Source organism: Amphimedon queenslandica, unplaced genomic scaffold (assembly GCF_000090795.2).
Source record: "Amphimedon queenslandica unplaced genomic scaffold, v1.1 AMPQUscaffold_13453, whole genome shotgun sequence".
In the NCBI taxonomy this organism is placed as follows: Eukaryota; Metazoa; Porifera; class Demospongiae; order Haplosclerida; family Niphatidae; genus Amphimedon; species Amphimedon queenslandica.
Genome location: NW_003546311.1, coordinates 169994 through 187635, shown reverse-complemented (window position 1 = coordinate 187635; position 17642 = coordinate 169994). Strand labels below are relative to the sequence as shown.

At 39.3% G+C, this 17642-nt stretch overlaps 6 protein-coding genes across 7 annotated transcripts; 4 read left to right on the top strand and 2 right to left on the bottom strand.

The window, feature by feature from the left end:
• The first annotated feature begins 39 nt into the window (after window positions 1-39).
• Window positions 40-753, top strand: LOC105312345 (uncharacterized protein C20orf85-like). The gene is made up of 3 exons (XM_011404925.2): window positions 40-118; window positions 168-249; window positions 298-753. Exons 1-3 carry the CDS (start codon window positions 51-53, stop codon window positions 664-666), a joined length of 519 nt encoding a protein of 172 aa, XP_011403227.1. The 5' UTR covers window positions 40-50; the 3' UTR covers window positions 667-753.
• A 19-nt stretch (window positions 754-772) lies between these two features.
• Window positions 773-2375, bottom strand: LOC105312344 (cyclin-D1-binding protein 1 homolog). The gene is made up of 9 exons (XM_019995144.1): window positions 2227-2375; window positions 1837-2061; window positions 1695-1791; window positions 1499-1649; window positions 1295-1447; window positions 1129-1250; window positions 1004-1064; window positions 909-955; window positions 773-850 (listed from the first exon to the last, which is right to left on the bottom strand). Exons 1-9 carry the CDS (start codon window positions 2354-2356, stop codon window positions 775-777), a joined length of 1062 nt encoding a protein of 353 aa, XP_019850703.1. The 5' UTR covers window positions 2357-2375; the 3' UTR covers window positions 773-774.
• LOC100640958 (tRNA-dihydrouridine(20) synthase [NAD(P)+]-like) lies at window positions 2369-5489 on the top strand. Of its 2 annotated transcripts, none has more exons than XM_003385694.3 (16): window positions 2369-2523; window positions 2602-2647; window positions 2697-2788; window positions 2842-2885; window positions 2934-2994; window positions 3042-3155; window positions 3987-4057; window positions 4109-4195; window positions 4284-4397; window positions 4465-4638; window positions 4685-4772; window positions 4819-4922; window positions 4986-5033; window positions 5089-5125; window positions 5174-5247; window positions 5299-5489. In XM_003385694.3, the coding sequence occupies exons 1-16, from the start codon at window positions 2380-2382 to the stop codon at window positions 5393-5395; spliced, it is 1395 nt and encodes a 464-aa protein (XP_003385742.2). In that variant the 5' UTR covers window positions 2369-2379; the 3' UTR covers window positions 5396-5489. The 2 variants fall into 2 exon arrangements, with proteins under 2 accessions (XP_003385742.2, XP_019850702.1); XM_019995143.1 differs by having other exon boundaries at window positions 2507-2523; window positions 2689-2788.
• Window positions 5489-7685, top strand: LOC100640834 (protein fem-1 homolog C-like). Its single transcript, XM_003385693.3, has one exon. It carries the CDS (start codon window positions 5527-5529, stop codon window positions 7555-7557), a length of 2031 nt encoding a protein of 676 aa, XP_003385741.1. The 5' UTR covers window positions 5489-5526; the 3' UTR covers window positions 7558-7685.
• Window positions 7618-10735, bottom strand: LOC105312343 (lysophosphatidylcholine acyltransferase 2-like). The gene is made up of 15 exons (XM_019995142.1): window positions 10556-10735; window positions 10369-10499; window positions 10095-10315; window positions 9592-9726; window positions 9498-9539; window positions 9395-9453; window positions 9305-9339; window positions 9191-9245; window positions 9117-9146; window positions 8997-9049; window positions 8816-8941; window positions 8530-8686; window positions 8313-8414; window positions 7980-8259; window positions 7618-7932 (listed from the first exon to the last, which is right to left on the bottom strand). The coding sequence occupies exons 1-15, from the start codon at window positions 10679-10681 to the stop codon at window positions 7781-7783; spliced, it is 1704 nt and encodes a 567-aa protein (XP_019850701.1). The 5' UTR covers window positions 10682-10735; the 3' UTR covers window positions 7618-7780.
• Window positions 10736-10854: 119 nt separating this feature from the next.
• LOC100640706 (serine-rich adhesin for platelets-like) lies at window positions 10855-17613 on the top strand. Its single transcript, XM_003385692.2, has 12 exons — window positions 10855-11746; window positions 11876-12058; window positions 12566-12691; window positions 13239-13334; window positions 13457-13633; window positions 13890-14075; window positions 14167-14276; window positions 14675-14800; window positions 14922-15454; window positions 15528-16053; window positions 16379-16442; window positions 16540-17613. The coding sequence occupies exons 1-12, from the start codon at window positions 11105-11107 to the stop codon at window positions 17440-17442; spliced, it is 3672 nt and encodes a 1223-aa protein (XP_003385740.1). The 5' UTR covers window positions 10855-11104; the 3' UTR covers window positions 17443-17613.
• Window positions 17614-17642: the final 29 nt, after the last annotated feature.

Sequence of the window (17642 nt, the reverse complement as noted above, 5' to 3'; positions counted from 1 at the left end):
GGGTGGTACTACCCTAACTGCGTGGGTGTAGCTCATCTCTGCAGCAAAAGATGGCAACTGCAGGCGTAGCTGCAGGGGAAGCAAGAAAGTGCAACCAAGTCCGGCAAGAACAGATATGGCAAGCTGAGAATGCATTTACCATTATCTTTTACTTTGGTTTTCTCAAGGAAAGACTATGTTCATCATGAGGAAAAGGCTACTAAAGCTTGGAAGAGCACATGGGGGTTCCTGTGTGATGACTACAAGAAAGTAAGTCCAAAAATAAAAGTAATGGTAAGTGAATCATCATAATCCAAGATGAGAGAAGAAATATTTAAAGTTCGTCAAAGGAGGGAAGAAAAAGAAGGAGATGATGAAGAGGTTGAACAAGATGATGAAGAGCCTGTAGAAGAAGAGGAGGAGGAGGTAGAAGAAGAGATGGATGATCAAGAGAGAGTGGATTCTGATGATGATGGTGAATTATTAAAACTGCCACCATTATCACCAGCTGTCCTTCAAACACAAAAAGTATCAAAGGTCCCATTTCCACTCCCTCTCACGACATCAAGAGAGATAGGTTGGAGGTCATCAAGACCAGAATGTAACCTGGAAAGGTTTGGAAAATGGGCTAGACCAAAGAAATCAATCCTAAAGCATTTCAATTGGACTATATATGCATGTCCTTAATAGCAATATAATTCCAAGTGTTTTATGATAAGTCAAGATATATTTATACATATGCATCTTAACTATACATGTATACTACTCCATAAAATAATTATGTAAATATATATTTTACAGATTGATTGAATTGATTTTAGCTTCATACTCTTTCAAAACGTCAGTCATTTGTTTATAAAAACCACAGCTCCTGTTAAAATTGAAAAAAATTAACTAGTTGTGTCATGTGTGCCACAGTTCCAACTAACTTGGTGTGTATGATTATTTTGAGCAGGACTCTCTGAAGCGATTTTCCCTATACATACACAAGCAGTCAATGATGAATCAAGTATTAGTAACTAACATCATCTTCAAGTGACTGATGATCAATTGGTGCTTCTAAATTTGATGCCAAATCATCAACACTATTTAGAGAGAGAGAGAGAGAGAGAGGGATTGATAGCATTGCTTTCAATTTAGATCTCTTACAGTGGACTTAGCAGCTCCACCAAGTCGATAAGAATGTCTAAATGTTCAATATAACAACACTCTAGTGTGTCATTTTGTTGTAATATTCCATGGCAGATTTTATCAGTCAAAACTGATGATAACTAAGAATTGAGGGAGATAGAAAATAAAAGATAAGAGAGCTTACTTTAATTAGTTCGATAGAAGGTGTGACTATTGCTTTGTCAGCCTCACTCCATTGGTCAGGATTCTCTTCATCATCATCATTAATAGAAAGTTCTTCCAATCCCATTCCTATGTCATCAGTAGTTATACCACTACTGCCATTTGCTTCTACTAACTATAAGTGTAAAAGAAGCTTCTTTAGAATTTGTATAACAATATTACGGACTTCCTCAATTTCATTGTCAGCATCTCTTAGTAACTGCAACTGTGCAAAGCAGTGTCTTAAAACCGATGACTTATTGTCAGTAGGAAGTTTTAATATTCTGTCACAGTGCTCCCATACTGAGCCTGTCCCTTGCAAACGTTTCTGGCAATCACTACAAAGAAAAGGATGTCATTTATCAAGGATGTACTGTACATACGATTTGCAACCATCTCTCATCAATATTTCAATGAAACTCGACACTCCTTCAAGAATATCAACTACAAGCCTCTGGACATCATTATAATGACACTTACCTAAAGAGAAGAGAGAGAATCAACAAAAATCAATTTTGTACTCACCCCACTCAACCTTGCATTGACAACAAGTTGATGTAAGGCAGAGTGTTGCATTCTCAACCATCAAACAAATAATGCCAGTTTCATTTAGGCTAGGAGGAGTCTGGGGAGATGAAAAGAGCATTGACAGTTTCGTACAGGCATCAGAAAGGCTGGAAACATTAGATCTGAGATTAGAATGAAATTCACCAAGTGAGAGGGCTGCATGTGCAAATCCTTTTGAATTATCTGCAAAGTATGATTCAAAATTGTAATTGGAAACAGTTCAAACTTTGAGGGTAAAAACTGTCTAACTTTCTGCACATATATTAAGCGACAAAATAATTATAACTCATTAAAAAAGATCTGAACAATACTACAATGAACAAGAGTTACAAGGCATTGTTCATTTACTTTTTATTTGCTTAATGACAAGTGACACGTTCTCTGAGACTGTTTCTAGCCGCTCCCTCACTTCACTAGACAGCAACACGGCAGAATGATGCATCTCTTTCTCTCGAGCTTTCACTACACGTTTCGCCATGATGGTGCAATATTCTTAACCCTATGACAACTCAATTTGTAGCAGCAAAAAAAGCAAGGAACATGGAGTATGCTAATAAAGTTATCATGGCTCCAATGGTGAGGATAGGGACTCTTCCCTCTCGTCTTTTAGCTCTCAAGTATGGGGCAGATATTGTCTACTCTGAAGTAAGTTGGAAAGAGACTAAGTTGGAAATAAGTCGAATAAGATGGAATTATGTATTTTATTTTTTACTATAAATTTAGGAAACAATTGATCATAGTATATTGAAGTGTAGAAGATTCCACAACAGTAAATTATTGTTATAATTATTTTTAAAAAATTTATAATAGCAATACAGGACTGATTGGCACCGTTGATTTTATTGAGGAAGGTGGCAGAAGTATTTTTAGGACATGTCCACTTGAGAGGAGAAAAATAATCTTTCAAATGGCAAGTTTTTATTTTAGAAAATTATAGAATTATTTTGAGTGGTTTTTTTATAGGGGACGTCAGATCCAGCCAGAGCACTAGAAGCTGCAAAATTAGTGTAAATATCATACATTAGCTTTATTATAAATAAGTACCTTTCTTTTAGTAAAGATGATGTTGCTGGGATTGATATTAACATGGGCTGTCCAAAGGGCTTTTCTTTAAAAGTATATACGCATTATTTATATGCATCTTTTAAAGTATTTCTTTGTAGGGTGGTATGGGTGCAGCACTTTTAGAAAAACCGGAAAAAGTCAGAGAGATATTGACAACTCTAGTGCAAGGCTTGGACATACCAGTCACATGTAAAATTAGAATATTACCTTCTGTTAGTATAACCTATTTTATTCTAATTGAGTTTAGTAGACTAACAGTGCTAATGACTATAATCATACAGCCTTCTAGTAATGACCAACTTAAAAAATTCGTAAAAAATCTAATATTGATTGGAATCAGCTCAAACTTTCTACACAACATAAGAACATGTATATGCATTAGAGAAAATTATAAAGATGGAGAATTCTGTCCTAGTCATTTTTGCCGAAATTTGGCTCGTGACCCTGTTATAGTACAGGGACTTTGGCCTGATTTTGGAGTAACTTTAAAATCCATAAAAAATCCAATTTTGATCGGAATCAGCTCAAACTTTCTACACAACATAAGAACATGTATATGCATTAGAAAAAATTATAAAGATGGAGAATTCTCTCCTAGTCATTTTTGTTGAAATTTGGCTCGTGACCCTGTACTATAGTACAGGGACTTTGGCCTGATTTTGGAGTAACTTTAAAAATCCATAAAAAAATCCAATTTTGATCGGAATCAGCTCAAAATTTCTACACAACATAAGAACATGTATATGCATTAGAAAAAATTATAAAAATGGAGAATTCTTTCCTAGTCATTTTTGCCGAAATTTGGCTCGCAACCCTGTACTATAGTACAGGGACTTTGGTCCTATTTTTGAGTAACTAAAAGTTCGTTAAAAAATCCAATTTTGATCGGAATCAGCTCAAACTTTCTACACAATTTAAAAACATGTATATGCATTAGAAAAATTTATAAAAATTGAAAATTTTCTCCTAGTCATTTTTGGCAGCATTTACTTAGAGTAGACCTTATTCATAATCATACTTAATATAATTAATTCTCTTTACAGGTGGAGAAAACTCTTGAGCTAGTCAAAGTAATAGAAAGCACTGGAGTGGCAGCTTTGGCAGTTCACGGAAGGTATGTCACTATTATAATTTCTAAGTATTTTTAGTAGGTATATTTGTAAAGGACTAAAGAAGAAAGATCAAGTTCTCCAGTACATATTGATGTACTAAGACAGATAGCTTCCATTGCAACAGTGCCAATAATTGCTAAGTACTGCATGTACATCAATAAGCTTGAGTTTTACTCTATTATCTTTTACCCCCTCTCTCTCTCTCTCTCTCTCTCTCTCTTTCTCAAGTGGTGGATCTGATCTTATAAAATCCCGCGAGGATGCAGCTGCTTTTATAAGCAACACCAATTGTAGCTCTGTCATGATAGCAAGAGCTGCACAATGGAATCCTTCAATCTTTAGGTTAAATAATCATCACCTGATAAGTATTGTGTATTTTTTATATTTCCTCTCTTTCTCTCTCTTATAGATCATCAGGGCCTCTTCCCACTGAGGAAGTGGTCAAAGAATATCTGAAACTTGCCATTGAGTACAATAATCCTTTTGCTAATACGAAGTACTGTCTAGCTCAAATAATGCATGACAGGTTAACTTCTCCAAATGGAGCCAAACTGACAGCTGCTCGCTCAATGGAGGAGCTATGGTATAATTAATGCACACTTTTAATCTTGAAAAAATGTTTCATATAGTAATGTCTGGGGCATGATTTCTTATTACGAAGAAATAATGGCCAAGAGACGCGAATTGTATGAAAACTTATCAATCAGAGAACAGAAAGTAGCTAGTTGTTTGGTGTTTTTCTTAACTACATATAACATTCTAGGAACTTTCTTTCATAACTGATCGTTTGTTTCCATCAAAGAAATCGAAAATGGATCCAGAAGTGACTGAAGATGGTACGCTGGAATTATTCATTAGATACGAAAGGTAATGTAACAATTATAATGAATGTAAACTAGGAAACCATATTATTATTATTATTATTTGCAGTAAAGACTATATTAATGTGCCTACTCCTAAAGTGTACCTCAACGACTGGTAAGTTTTGATGGCATAATTAGCATGACAGTAGTTTTATGAGTGTCATTTGTAGGACAACAAGAGAGAGACTACCTATAAAATACAACACAGTATGAATTACAATAGATTAATATTATTTATTACTAATTTATTTATAGGTACAGAGAAGTAAAGACCAGTTATTTAAGTCAACACTAACAATTAAAGATACTTGCTATTCGTCAAGCCTTTGGTAATTATCATATGTTATATAGCTCACTGTTACGCTTCTTATTTCTTTTAGGGCTAAGAGTAAAAGAAATGCTGAGCAATCTGCTGCAATGGTTGCATTAGAAATAATAGGAATAAAAACACCACAGTCAACTGCCAGCAATTCATGAAGCATCTCTGGTGTGAAAACTGTGAATGTTATTGTGTACTTTTGATGTTACATTATTTATCTGTGATTTGAGTTGATAATTAAATTAAACGGAATAATTTTGATTTATAACTAGCTCCGCCTATCATAAAAATGGCTTCTAAAGGTGTAGTGCTCATTCCTTCTAACAAGGTTCGCTGTCGCAATCTCGACCCACTTCGCTTCGTCATCAAAGACATTAGACATGGGAACACCGAGGCTGTTATGAAGGCACTGAATTCTTCTCCCGAGCTGTCTGGGATCTTCCGAGCTCGTCTAATGGCCGATCGCGTCCCTAAAGGCCGTTCCCCTCTCGTTACAGCATCGCAACACAATAGGATAGACCTACTGCACTATATACTTGAAAACTATCAAGCCAATTTAGAACAAGAGACATCGACCGATATAGAGGGCGGGCATCCAGTGGAAGGAGCCACACCTCTTTGGACAGCCTCTACTCTGGGTCATATCGATATTGTCTCTGACCTAATCAGGAGAGGAGCAAACATAGAACACACGACAGACTCGCGGTCCAGCCCGCTTAGAGGAGCAGCTTTTGACGGACATTTGGACGTTGTGAAGTATCTAATAGAGCGAGGAGCAGACATTGATAAGCCAAATCAAGTAGGGCAGAGCCCACTGACAATCGCTGCTGCCATGAAGAAAGAAGAAACCGTCAAGTACTTACTTGAGAAAAAGGCCAACATTCATCACAAGGGTCATAACGGGGACACCCCTCTTCACGTTGCTGTGGAATCAGGCTCTAGCGAAATAACAAAACTACTCGTTGAAGCAGGCGCCAAAAACATACCAAATGATGTCGGATACACACCAGCGATAATGGCATGTTGCTACGGTCACCAAGATATCATGAACTACTTGAACAGCACCTTTGTTCTAGAGCAACAGGAGCTGTACGACTGTTACTGTCTCCTTGTGGCTAAGGAGGTTCTTAGCTCTGACTTGAGTGCTGCTTTGGATTGGCTATTGAAAGCAATTGAAGTCCGTAACGCTCACCCATTGATATCAGCAGAACTAGATAAGAGACCTCTAGAAGACATATATGATAAAATGAGAGAGCCGTCTACTGAGGCCGAGGCCCGGGCTATACTACGCAACAACATGGAGTCCTTCTTTCTCTGTGCCATGTATTGCGAACGTATCCTTGGAGCGATACATCCAACTACTCCATTTTATATCAGAATCAGTGGGGACATGGCCCTAGAGGAGTCAAGACATGACAAGTGCATGCAGTTGTGGCTGAGGTCCCTCCAGTTTGATAATGCTGCTAGAATGGCGTACGAGCTTCAAATAATAGAAGACCTTCTTTTTAGCGTTAGAGGGTTCTGTAGTATGCTTGATGCTGGCTATGTCCCCCAAATACATCAGCACTTTCAGTGGGGAGTGAAGGAATTCAAAATGGCCAAAGAGAGTAAGATAAGTGAGGTCGATGTAGCGTATTGTCTCTGCCGGATGTTAGCAGTATGGTTCAAAGTCCTGGAGCATTCACCTGAGAATAAGTCAGAAGAAAGGAAGAGATTAGACTCTGCAGTTGAGACTCTTGTCAGTTTAATGGAAGGCAAAGAGACTCCTTTACTTGTTGCATGTCTCCATGACATAACTGGAGCACCAAAGACCAACAGTGCTGTCACCAGTGTTGCTAATGCTAAGCTACCTTTACACTCTGTTGTTGAGGTACTAATAGAAAATGGCTGCCCCGTCAATTGCGAGGATTTGGTTGGCAACTTTCCGCTTCACTTGGCTGTGAAACTAAAAGAGGACAGCTCCCTCGATTGTGTGAAGACTCTCATTGAATATGGCGCCCATTTAGATGCAGTTAATCACTGCAACGAGTCTGCTCTTTCTCTGGCAAAGAAGAAAGAGGGATATCGTAAAAACAATCAAGAAATCATCGATCTCCTAACTCTGTCTCTCCACAGAGACTTAAGCCTACAGTGTATAAGTGCAGCTACTATTGTAAAGGAAGGCTTGAGCTATGTCGGTGTCCTTCCGTCATTCCTTATATCGTTTGTATCAGAGCATGATACTGATGGACTGGTGACTCAAGAGAGTGAGGAAGAGGGAGAAGGAAAACTTGAAGAGGAATCTAGCATTAGCACTACTGACAGTTCCGTTAATAGTTGATTTATGTAATAATTATTTAATATTATTATTTTATCATTATGATAGTCCATTTAAACTTGATTTATGTAACAATTATTTATTATTATTATTAATATTATTTTATGATTTATGATAGTCCATTTACACAAGATATACATTATATATATATATACACCAATAGATAATTAAGACAATTTGGATGTTAATAATTTCATAAAACAGGGTTAAAGGTTTGATAATATTGTCATGACAATAGCTCAATTTCATCAGCAGTTGTAATAGAAGGGGAGTGACTACCTGTAGTTGCATCATTATCATCATTCACATGTAGTTGGAGCAATTTGTTAAGTAAAATCAAATATTCAAGGTTATCTTTCACTAGCAATTCGAATTGATCTAAGAGATAAATGTAGCATATGCTCTGACACTGACACTTTACTCACCATAATCCCACGATCCTGGTATATCAAGAAAATGAACAAGATCACACTCTCCATTTTCTCCATCATCACTCCTTCTCCTCCTCTTACATGAAGACTGTACACAGCACCAGCAGCTCTTGATGCGTTCTCTGCTACCAGATAGTGGCTGATAGCTCTCCATACTAATGAAGGAGTCATGGTATCTATCAGGAGATTGAGATGAGGAGGAGGAAGAGAGAGGAGATAAGAGACTTATTAGATCCTGCCTAGTGACTATCCCATCGTTATCAGTATCCAATAACTACAATAAAGAATGATGTACTTATATTATACACGTAAATGTGATATCCTTACATTGAATATGCTGTGGATTAGTTCTTCATTAGCCAGTAAGCATTTGGATTGATTGCACAGGCCAGTTACATATTCACGGAATATAATGGTTTTATTATTACCCTGTGTGTGTGTGTGTGTGTGTGTGTGTGTGTGTGTGTGTGTGTGTGTGTGTGTGTGTGGAGAGAGAGAGAGAGGTGGGAGGATTGTAACCTTATGCTCTTTTTCTTTCACTTACTTGATTCATTTCATCAAACATTTCATCAATGAGGCCATTATTATCATTGTTTAGCCTCATATACTGGACTATATCTTCTTTACTGATGAAACCATCTTTATTTACATCAATAACAGCAAATCTTCTTACTGACTTCTTTACTTGATCAAGTGTGACACTATAAAGAGAAAGAATAAGGCCATCAGTTTTTATTTGTTTACGTGTAAACAGAAGCATAAAACAGGCATACAAAGCCTCTTATTACAAACAGTACAAAGAGATGTATGTCACAGGATCCTGTCTTTACCTATGCTGTTTCGTCAGTGCCCCATACTCAATCACACCTGACCAGAAAGGGAGATGAGCTGAAAGTGCTTCACGTCCGAGAAATATGTCTTCAAGAGAATGCTGTGTTGCGGGTATGCCTAATGATCTTATTAGTAGAGAAACAAGTCTATGAACAAATAAGCCAATGGAAGCATTCATACTGGGCCATTAATGATTGGACATGTTCAGCAAACAATGTTGGATTGTCTTTCTCCTTATAAAAGTATATAGACAAGAGAAACAGAGATTCAATATCTGTCTAGTATTTTATATGTACCTACCTCTTCTGAAGGATGATAGACTGGCAGGTACTAAAAGAAGATAAAAAGTAATAAAAGTTTAAAGAGTTGCTCACTTCAATTTCTACACTGTTATCAAACTGACATACAGTCAGATACAATGACATTAGTCTATATACATGTACACACAGTCAAAGAAATAAAATTATAAGCAGAGTATCATATCTTACGGTCCTACTCCATTTTCAGTCCAAACCATAGTGTTCTGAGAGTGAGAAGGGGTCACTATAATATTAATAATCAAAACTCCATTCACTCACTAGCTTGTTCTTGTATCTTATTATTATTGGTTGGACAGCAACCTGTGGCTTGAATGCACCTACAATACAAGTATACTCTCACATGTAACATACTCATCTTTACCATGTTTGAATCTCAATAAACACTTTCGATTTGTTGTAGTACCTATATATTGGAAGAAAATCTTTAATAATTCTTTCTTGTAGCTATCATTTACCTTCAGGGTATATTAGTACTGGTGGCCAATCGTATGGGGAGTTCACTCTACTTATTATCTCGTTATAGCAGTCCTGTCTCGACTGGCTGTCCATACGTGACACAAATATTGTCTTTAGAGTTTGATCAGTGAGACCTGTAAGACAAAATGCAATAAGTAGAGTAAAGTCTCTACAGATTTGAAAAGGAGCATTACTACTTTCAATATTAAACTTCCTCATTCCTTGGGCAGTAGACAAAATGTGTACATAATACTATCATAAAAACTATCTACTCTGGATATTATATCCTAGCATGTGATTACCATGAGAGGAAGTCTAATAATAGTAAAATGTATACTGGCAAGTAATGCAGTTATAGTGGCCACCCAATCATAGATTAGGTTGTTCAATAGCACCCACACTATCAGGCCATGTTTTGACAGTACAGCAGGGTGTAATTTGCATCCATCACACCACTGGTATGAAAATGTGAGGAAGAAAAGGATATAATTAAGCTACTAACGTCCAAATATGGGTATGTTTCTAGTATCGGCCCTAGCAACAATGGTAGGAACGCAGTCCAGACAGCACAGCAGGAGGTCAAAGAAAGATGAATGAGGAGCCACCACTCGTATTGGTGCCTCTGAAGATGGAGCTGGTCTCCCTATCGTCCTAATGCAATGAAACCCAATCCCAAATATAAGCACACGATTAAAAAAGACGCCAATCCTGTGAATCAAAAACCTATGTAATGTAAAGGAGTGTGAAAGTTATGCATAAAAGTGATAGTTTTATACTTTCTCCATCCTTGGAGAGGTCTGGTTGGATCAGCGACTGCAGCAACAGCAGATATGATCAATCCTATGCATACTATGATGGCTATGAACAATAAACGTAGTGGCAAGAGCCATAACGTGTTAACAACGACCTAGGGTTGAAATAAAAGTGTTCTACTGCTGCTGTGATTTGATTGTGTGAATATACTTTGATTATATCCATTGAATTCAACGGGAGTTTGTTAGTGAACGGGTCCAGCCCTTTCCTAAACTGCTGTACATCTCTCTCGGTCTCTTTGAGACTGAAATACTCTCTCTTGCTGCTGGCACTCATAACTCTATGTCTTCTCCTAGCCAAACACTTTTGCAGGAGGTCACAAAGGCAGGGCTGCTGCGTGGGCGGCAAAAGATACTCTCCGCCCACATAAAATAATAATCACGCCTATTTTAATTAACTTGGCCCGGCCTATACCGGATGTTATGGTGGAGGCCTGGGAATGCATGAGGAGGAGGAGGAGAGTTGCTCCTACACACACTCACACTATCATCATCTGCTTCTTTCTTTCTCTTTCTCTTCCTCTTCCCTTTTCTTGAGGGACCCTCAAGTACAACTGCTTATAACATCCTTCCCTCTCTTCTCTCTCCGTCAAATACTAGAACTAACCTAAAACAAGTAGTGCTCTTTTACTCTCTAACTCTCCCTCTCTCTCTCTCGTTCCAGGGAGAGAGCGAGTATGATATCCTTCTCTCACATATAATGGACTCAACTGCTACTACTACTAATAAGAGGAACAGCAGCAGAAATAACAAGTCTAATACTCTCTCTCCTGCCAATTCAGGCCAAGCTCAGTATTCTTCAAAAATGTCCTCCTTCTCTTCTCCTCCTCACCAATTCAGCATCTCTGACTATAATCGCTCTAACGCTCACCTTAAAGTGTCCAATGATGCCATCTCGCAACTTCCTCAAGTTTTTGACTCTCTCCTCTCATCCCTCTCTACCTTCTGTCAGTCTGGACAGGAGCTAGCCTCACTGCTAGGGATAGTCCTTGAGGAGACCCCACTGGCAACTGTTGCCAATACTTATCATGACACGTGCGAAGAGCTCTCACTCAAGTGTACTCAGCAGGAATCGCTACTCCGTCAACAAATCACGGCCTCTTGTCAGAAAATGGGGCCTCTTGTCAGCTCACTTCGTTCCTCTATTGATCAGTACTCGAGGTCTGGAAAGAAATACGAGGCCTTGAAATCTCAGTATGAATCTCTCTCTATGGACTCCAAGACAAGCCAGGCAAAGGTCGAGCAGCTTCAGTTAAAGTTTGAGAGCTCGCGGAATGAGTTTAATCACTCGCTGGGTCAACTGAGCAGGACGACAGACGAGTTGGACTCTGCTAAAATAAACGTAAGAGGGAATTTTATTTAAATTAATAACGATTATTGCTATCATGTTTCTGTTTTTGCTAGTATTTTGTGGTTGATTAGCGAATGTCTGGTTTCACGTGTGTGTTACATGTATTTCTCCCTCTCTCAGGTCCTAGGTACCTGCTTCCTTAGCCTAATACAGAGTCATGCTAAACTCCTCTCTACTGCTGCAAAAGCTCTAGCACCACTTTCCGAGCTGGAAGCAGATACCCTAATTAATGCCCATCCCGTAGTACCACTGAATGCGACACTTGTGCAAGATCTGACGTTAAACTGGCTGTCATCAGCTCAGGTAAGAACTCTCCCTCCCTCTGTCTCTCTCTCTCTCTCTCTCCCTCTCTCTCTCTCTCTCTCTCTCTCCCTCTCATGTGGGGGAGAGTGTGAATTGAATAGCAGGAAGAAGCAATATGCACTATGTGTATATGTACATGCATTGTTCATAATATTATTGTATCTCTTATTGGTGCATCGTGTAATGCATGGAAGAGTTAGCAAGTATGTGTTGGTGTTATGTATGGATGCGTTGTCTGGTCCTTTTCTTTGAAGACAATTGTTTAGTGGGTTAACTCTCAGGATGAGCTACTCACTCAACAGCTCATTTCTCCCCCTTCTCTCTCTCTCTCCTTATCACATCTACATGTACATGTACATGTACACCGTATATCCTTTAATAATTACATGTACATGTGCATGTACACTTGACTCTGTAATCCTACATGTCCATGGCTCAAGAGTACTAATATTTTTGTGGGCATAATAATGTGTGTATGTGTTGGTCATCATTATATGTTTTCTGTAGGTGTATAGTAATTTGAGAGAGTGTGGCGGCTCTCTGTCCAGTAACGTGATATCGGATTTGACCAATTGGAGGAGTAATGAAAAGAGAAGAGCTGAGATTAATGTTTACATTGATTCTTTGATTAAGGTAAGAGAGAGAGAGATAGAGAGACAGAGAGAGAGACAAAGAGACAGAGAGAGAGACAGAGAGACAGAGAGACAGAGAGAGAGAAAGTGAGAGAGAGAGAAAGAGGGGGGATTGGAGAGGAAGAAGGGGGAGAGAGTGAGAGGGGGTGTTTGTAATGACTTGACTCATCACATTATTGCTCGATGTGTGGGGGATGAGTCTGTCAATACACAATTATAATTATTGTAATCTTATTTATTATTATTATTATCATTATTATTGTTCTTATTTTATTATTTTATATCTTTTAATATGTGACTCCATTGGCAGCTGTGTGTAAGCGAACTCACTCATGAGTTTAATTGACATTCCTTAGATGTACATTAATTGCATGTACAGTACATGTGCACAAAGTATGCGCGTGTGTGTATGTGCACGGAAAACTCCTACTGACATGTACATGTACATATACAGTACATGTACATGTAGTACATCTACATGTACATGTAGTACATCTACATGTATTTTTATTAGTTTCATTCTTTCTCTCTCTCTCTTCTTCTTTTAGTCTTACATTTCCGAGATCAGTAATGGCATTCTCAGTCGGCACACGCTGTCTGGAGGGTTTCATTTAAATCCAAAAGGAATTGCTTTAGCACTCAAAGTAAGCCCAGAGTGCCTCTAAGCATAAGATACATGTATCATTTATTTTTAGTAACTATATTAATGCATTCAATGTCATACATGTAAATCAATGATTTTTTTTTCCTGTCTCTCTGTGTGTAGGGTTGCGTTAGTGAATTGGAGTCTGCTGGTGCTGGGGTCTCTCCTCTTCCCTCCTCTTCTCGTGAAGCAAACAACCTCATAAAGAGAGAAATACCTCATATTGTCCTTACCGTTAAAGGGAGAGAGATAGGAGCTGCAACTAGTTCTGATTCACGCGATAATTTCCAAGAGAAGCTGGTAAGGAGAGGATGATTAGCTAAGGGGGAGGTGTAGTCATGAATGGGCTGAGGCCTAATTTGATTAAAATTCTAAGATACAACACATCATCCTTTATCACTCAATGGCTTGGGAATTTGTATCATTAGAATTACCCTCTCTTTGTTCTTTCTTGTCCCCCTCTCTCCTACGTCTCTTTTTAATCACTACATGTACATGTACATGTACATGTACATGTACATATCTTATACGATAACATGTTTCTTTCCTCCTTTAGTCGGCCGTTAAAGAGTTAGTCTCGGGTTTGGTTGAGCCACGTTTGTTCTCAGAGGAAGTTGACGAGGAGATTGTGTCTGAGATTATCAATAAAGCCTCCATGCATGTACTTGCCCTCTCTTGTCACTCTGTCATTAGTAGATCCTCCAAAATAGCAGCAACACTCTTGTATGGAAGATCTAACCTTGTAAGCTAAATGTACATGTACTTTGATTTAAAAGCTTTTTATTTCTTAGCTGATTCCGAAATTAATTTTACATGTACATGTATACTTTTAGGTGATGGTGAGGGAATCTCCTTTACCAGAGGAGGTGCCAATGGTTACTATAGCAACAAATTCGGCTGAAAATGGAGAGCCTTTGATATTAATAGAGTCTCAAACAGTTTGGTAAGACAGAGAGAGAGAGGGAGAGAGAGGGGGAGAGAGACAGAGAGGAATGCTAGGAGTGAATAGCTATAAGGTAGTGGTTAAATCTCTGGTCAGTGGTGAGAGAATATAATTTCATTAAGTCTTGTGTAGTGGTCAATGCTACAACAAGCAGGAACTATTAATGATGATACGTACATGGAGCATTATTCATGTGGTTGGTACAGTACATCGCATTGAATGAAAAAAGCACGGTAATTTTTAAAATGAGATGGTTGGCTGCATCTTTTGTTACATAAAGCTGCAATTGCGCTAATTTTCAATCAACATAATAATAACAAATAAAAATAATAAATAATAATAACATTATATATCTTTGTTTGTGTATGAAGGTGTTAAGCTATTCTTTGTTTGTGTAGGTGGTTAGTGGAGGACAATGGAGTCTTCCTCTCTCCTCTTTCTCGGGTTCCTCCCACTCATACCTTCATGGCTAGGATATTGACAGATTATGCTATACAAGTTAATGTTGAGGAATTTATTAAAAAGTAAGTGATCTTAGGAGATGGGAATTGTTATTCATACCCTGCCTACCTTCTCCCCCACGTTATATTTATGTCCCTTCCTCCCATCCCACATTTTTATGCAATCTTTCCCTCTTCCTTTTAGTTCGTATTATCAGCCATTCGTTCCGTCTTTCACTATCCACTGTGCAAGAATCAACAAAGATTATCTCTCCTTGTATCAAACTCACTCCTCCTCCTCAAAGCACCACAAGGGGCTACACCACTCTTCCTCCTCCCTCAAGCACCACAGAAGCCACAACTCCCTTAGATATGCTTCTTCGGAGAGTGAGGGCATCCAAGAAGACTCACCAAACTCCACGATCACTCCGCCTTCCTCTGGTCACAGTTCTGATCGGTCACGTACAGGGAGTGGTCTAGGAGCCCCCGGGAGGCTCTATCGGAGTAATTCTAACGATAGTATCAGTACTGCTACTAGTAATGTAACGTTAAAGGCTAACCAGTTTGATGGACCAGATGATATTATGAATATACTTGCCTCCAATAAGCAGCGTGGTGGATTGACCCAGAACACTTTATTAGCACACACAACCGGCAGTAGCAGACATCGGTACAGCCATCGGAGGAAAGAGCTTGGATCAGAGGGAAGGAGAGAAGAAAAGGAAAAGAATATTATTGGTGAGAAGAGAGAGAGGGGGGGAGAGAAATATTAATGAGCTAGGAATTTATGTTTAATTTTTCTATTTATTAGATAAATCATCTCGTACATCTTCAGAGTCAGACTCTGTTCACGCCTCCAACTCCTCACTGAAGTTCACTCCGCCGTCTGAAGATTTCAATGCTATGTATGGCATTTTGGGCCAGACTGATTCCACGCCCCCAGGGGGGAGTGACTATTTTGATGACTTGACAAGAGACCCAGAAGACAGTGAGAGAGAGTTCCTCAGTGGAGACACTGAGGAACACCTACTACAGAGCCAGATTATTAATAATGATGACAGTGACTTGAGAAAAGGAGGAGGAGGAAGCATTGGGACTCTCTCTTCGACCACGCCTCTCACTGGCAGCTCTAGCGGGGCAGACTCGGGTATACATGTAGATGGAGTTGTCAAGTTCCGTAACCCTTCGCTTAGGACTAACTTGCAGCACCTTCCCTCAGACGAAGGATCCTGGAGTGGATTTGAGAGTATTTATAATCGTAGGTTGGGACCAATATGTCATCCTGGGGGAAGGGGTGGAGATATTTCATCTGATAGTGAATCGGAAACAACTTCAGGGTATGTTATTAGTACAGCATAGTGGAGAGGGTTTCCCACAGGATTTTGGCTTAGTGGTCATGCAGATTCTTGTCCTCAGAAATTGAGAACAAGAGCCTTATTGTAGTAGTACAGGGTATTTTGACAAAAATTACAAGAAGATAAATTTTAATTTTTATACTTTTTTCTGACACATATACATGTACTTATCTTGTGTAGAAAGCTTGAGCTGATTCCGATCAAGTTTGATGCATGTTTAATGAGCCAATTTTTAGAAAAAGCATACAATGTACATGTACTTCTTATGATGAATCAAACTTGATGATTTTTATTTTGTTATCACTAGGAGAAACAGTCGTGATGCTAATATTGGAGACAGTCCTGATGAACTCCCTGGAGGAAGATCATCAGTAAGTCCTATACAGCGTACATTATACTATACTTTATACTTTTGCAATAAAATTTAATAATAATAATATTCTAATTACTTCCTCTTTGCTCTTATAGTCGAGTGCCTCGCTCCATAGCTCCTCAAGGCTCTCACACGTTGATTCATCAGACACCTCTAGCCTACCAGACACCCACGACTACCAGTCCTTTAATCATGCTCCTGGCTCCCATCGTATCAACCCCCACCACAAGAGACAGTCCTCTCTCTCCTCCTATCCCAATGGTCCCCCTCTGTCTCAGGACGGGAACGACCCGTCCCGCCCCTCCTCCTTCTCGCAGGAGGTCATGATATCCCAAGACATACCCCTTGACAGGGACCTCCCCTATCCTGGCTCCTCCCATTTTTCTAATCCTTATGACCACGAGATGAGGGCTGGGATGCAAGGTGGCGGTACCTCACACAGTCAGTTTTTGAGTGATCCTTATCCTGGGGCTCCTCCCCCGTACATTAACGATCATCATCAGCGTAGGATGGACTTTAGACGTCCTCCTCCTCCTCCTGGTCCTTATTGGGACCCAGGGTTCACTCCTCCGGGTCACATGATGCCTCCTCCTCCTCTCCCTCAAATGAGGCCACACCCACCACCTCCACCACACGATATGTATCACCATGGTAACGGTTATCGTGCCACCACTCCGGAGATATCACCGGCTCCGTCTCCGCACCCAACTCCACCCACAACTCCTCCCCCTCCGATGCTAACTATGCAACCTTCACCGATACGTCTCCCACCTAATCCGAGGCCACACCAATTTCGTGTCCCTCCTCCTCATAACATGCAGTTTGCTCCTCCCCCTAGGGGTATTCCTCCTCATCATCGTCCCCCGTTGGGTCCTCCCATGCCACGCCCCCATCCTCCTCCCCGTGGTCCCATGGTACCCCCGCCACATCACGGACGTCACATGCCCCCTGGTCCTCCCCATGGCCGAATGCATGATTGGCCCGAGTGGCATCATTAATTGTAATTAAAGAATTAATTTAAGTGTAATGATTAATAATCTCTAAGTTTTAGTTCTGTATTATACAGTAGTGAGGGGTAGCTATGTAATACTTTAATTATTACTGATAATTATTAATAATCATTAATATTAGATTTAGTTTTAATTTTCTCTTCAGAAGCTATTTAATTTTGTGGCTGTTGTGTTGCTATTATTATTAT

Coding starts and splice junctions, on each gene's coding strand:
- LOC105312345 (XM_011404925.2), top strand. CDS start 51: ATGGCAACTGCAGGCGTAGCTGCAGGGGAAGCAAGAAAGTGCAACCAA. Junction 119..167: donor GTCCGGCAAGAACAGATATG/GCAAGCTGAGAA, acceptor GGTTTTCTCAAG/GAAAGACTATGTTCATCATG. Junction 250..297: donor TGTGTGATGACTACAAGAAA/GTAAGTCCAAAA, acceptor TCATAATCCAAG/ATGAGAGAAGAAATATTTAA.
- LOC105312344 (XM_019995144.1), bottom strand. CDS start 2,356: ATGGCGAAACGTGTAGTGAAAGCTCGAGAGAAAGAGATGCATCATTCT. Junction 1,251..1,294: donor CTTCTATCGAACTAATTAAA/GTAAGCTCTCTT, acceptor CTCAATTCTTAG/TTATCATCAGTTTTGACTGA. Junction 956..1,003: donor ATCAGTCACTTGAAGATGAT/GTTAGTTACTAA, acceptor GTGTATGTATAG/GGAAAATCGCTTCAGAGAGT.
- LOC100640958 (XM_003385694.3), top strand. CDS start 2,380: ATGACAACTCAATTTGTAGCAGCAAAAAAAGCAAGGAACATGGAGTAT. Junction 2,995..3,041: donor CAAAGGGCTTTTCTTTAAAA/GTATATACGCAT, acceptor ATTTCTTTGTAG/GGTGGTATGGGTGCAGCACT. Junction 4,058..4,108: donor GCTTTGGCAGTTCACGGAAG/GTATGTCACTAT, acceptor ATATTTGTAAAG/GACTAAAGAAGAAAGATCAA.
- LOC100640834 (XM_003385693.3), top strand. CDS start 5,527: ATGGCTTCTAAAGGTGTAGTGCTCATTCCTTCTAACAAGGTTCGCTGT.
- LOC105312343 (XM_019995142.1), bottom strand. CDS start 10,681: ATGAGTGCCAGCAGCAAGAGAGAGTATTTCAGTCTCAAAGAGACCGAG. Junction 9,540..9,591: donor AGTACTAATATACCCTGAAG/GTAAATGATAGC, acceptor TCCAATATATAG/GTACTACAACAAATCGAAAG. Junction 8,260..8,312: donor TAATCCACAGCATATTCAAT/GTAAGGATATCA, acceptor TCTTTATTGTAG/TTATTGGATACTGATAACGA.
- LOC100640706 (XM_003385692.2), top strand. CDS start 11,105: ATGGACTCAACTGCTACTACTACTAATAAGAGGAACAGCAGCAGAAAT. Junction 12,692..13,238: donor ACATTGATTCTTTGATTAAG/GTAAGAGAGAGA, acceptor TTCTTCTTTTAG/TCTTACATTTCCGAGATCAG. Junction 13,335..13,456: donor GAATTGCTTTAGCACTCAAA/GTAAGCCCAGAG, acceptor CTCTGTGTGTAG/GGTTGCGTTAGTGAATTGGA.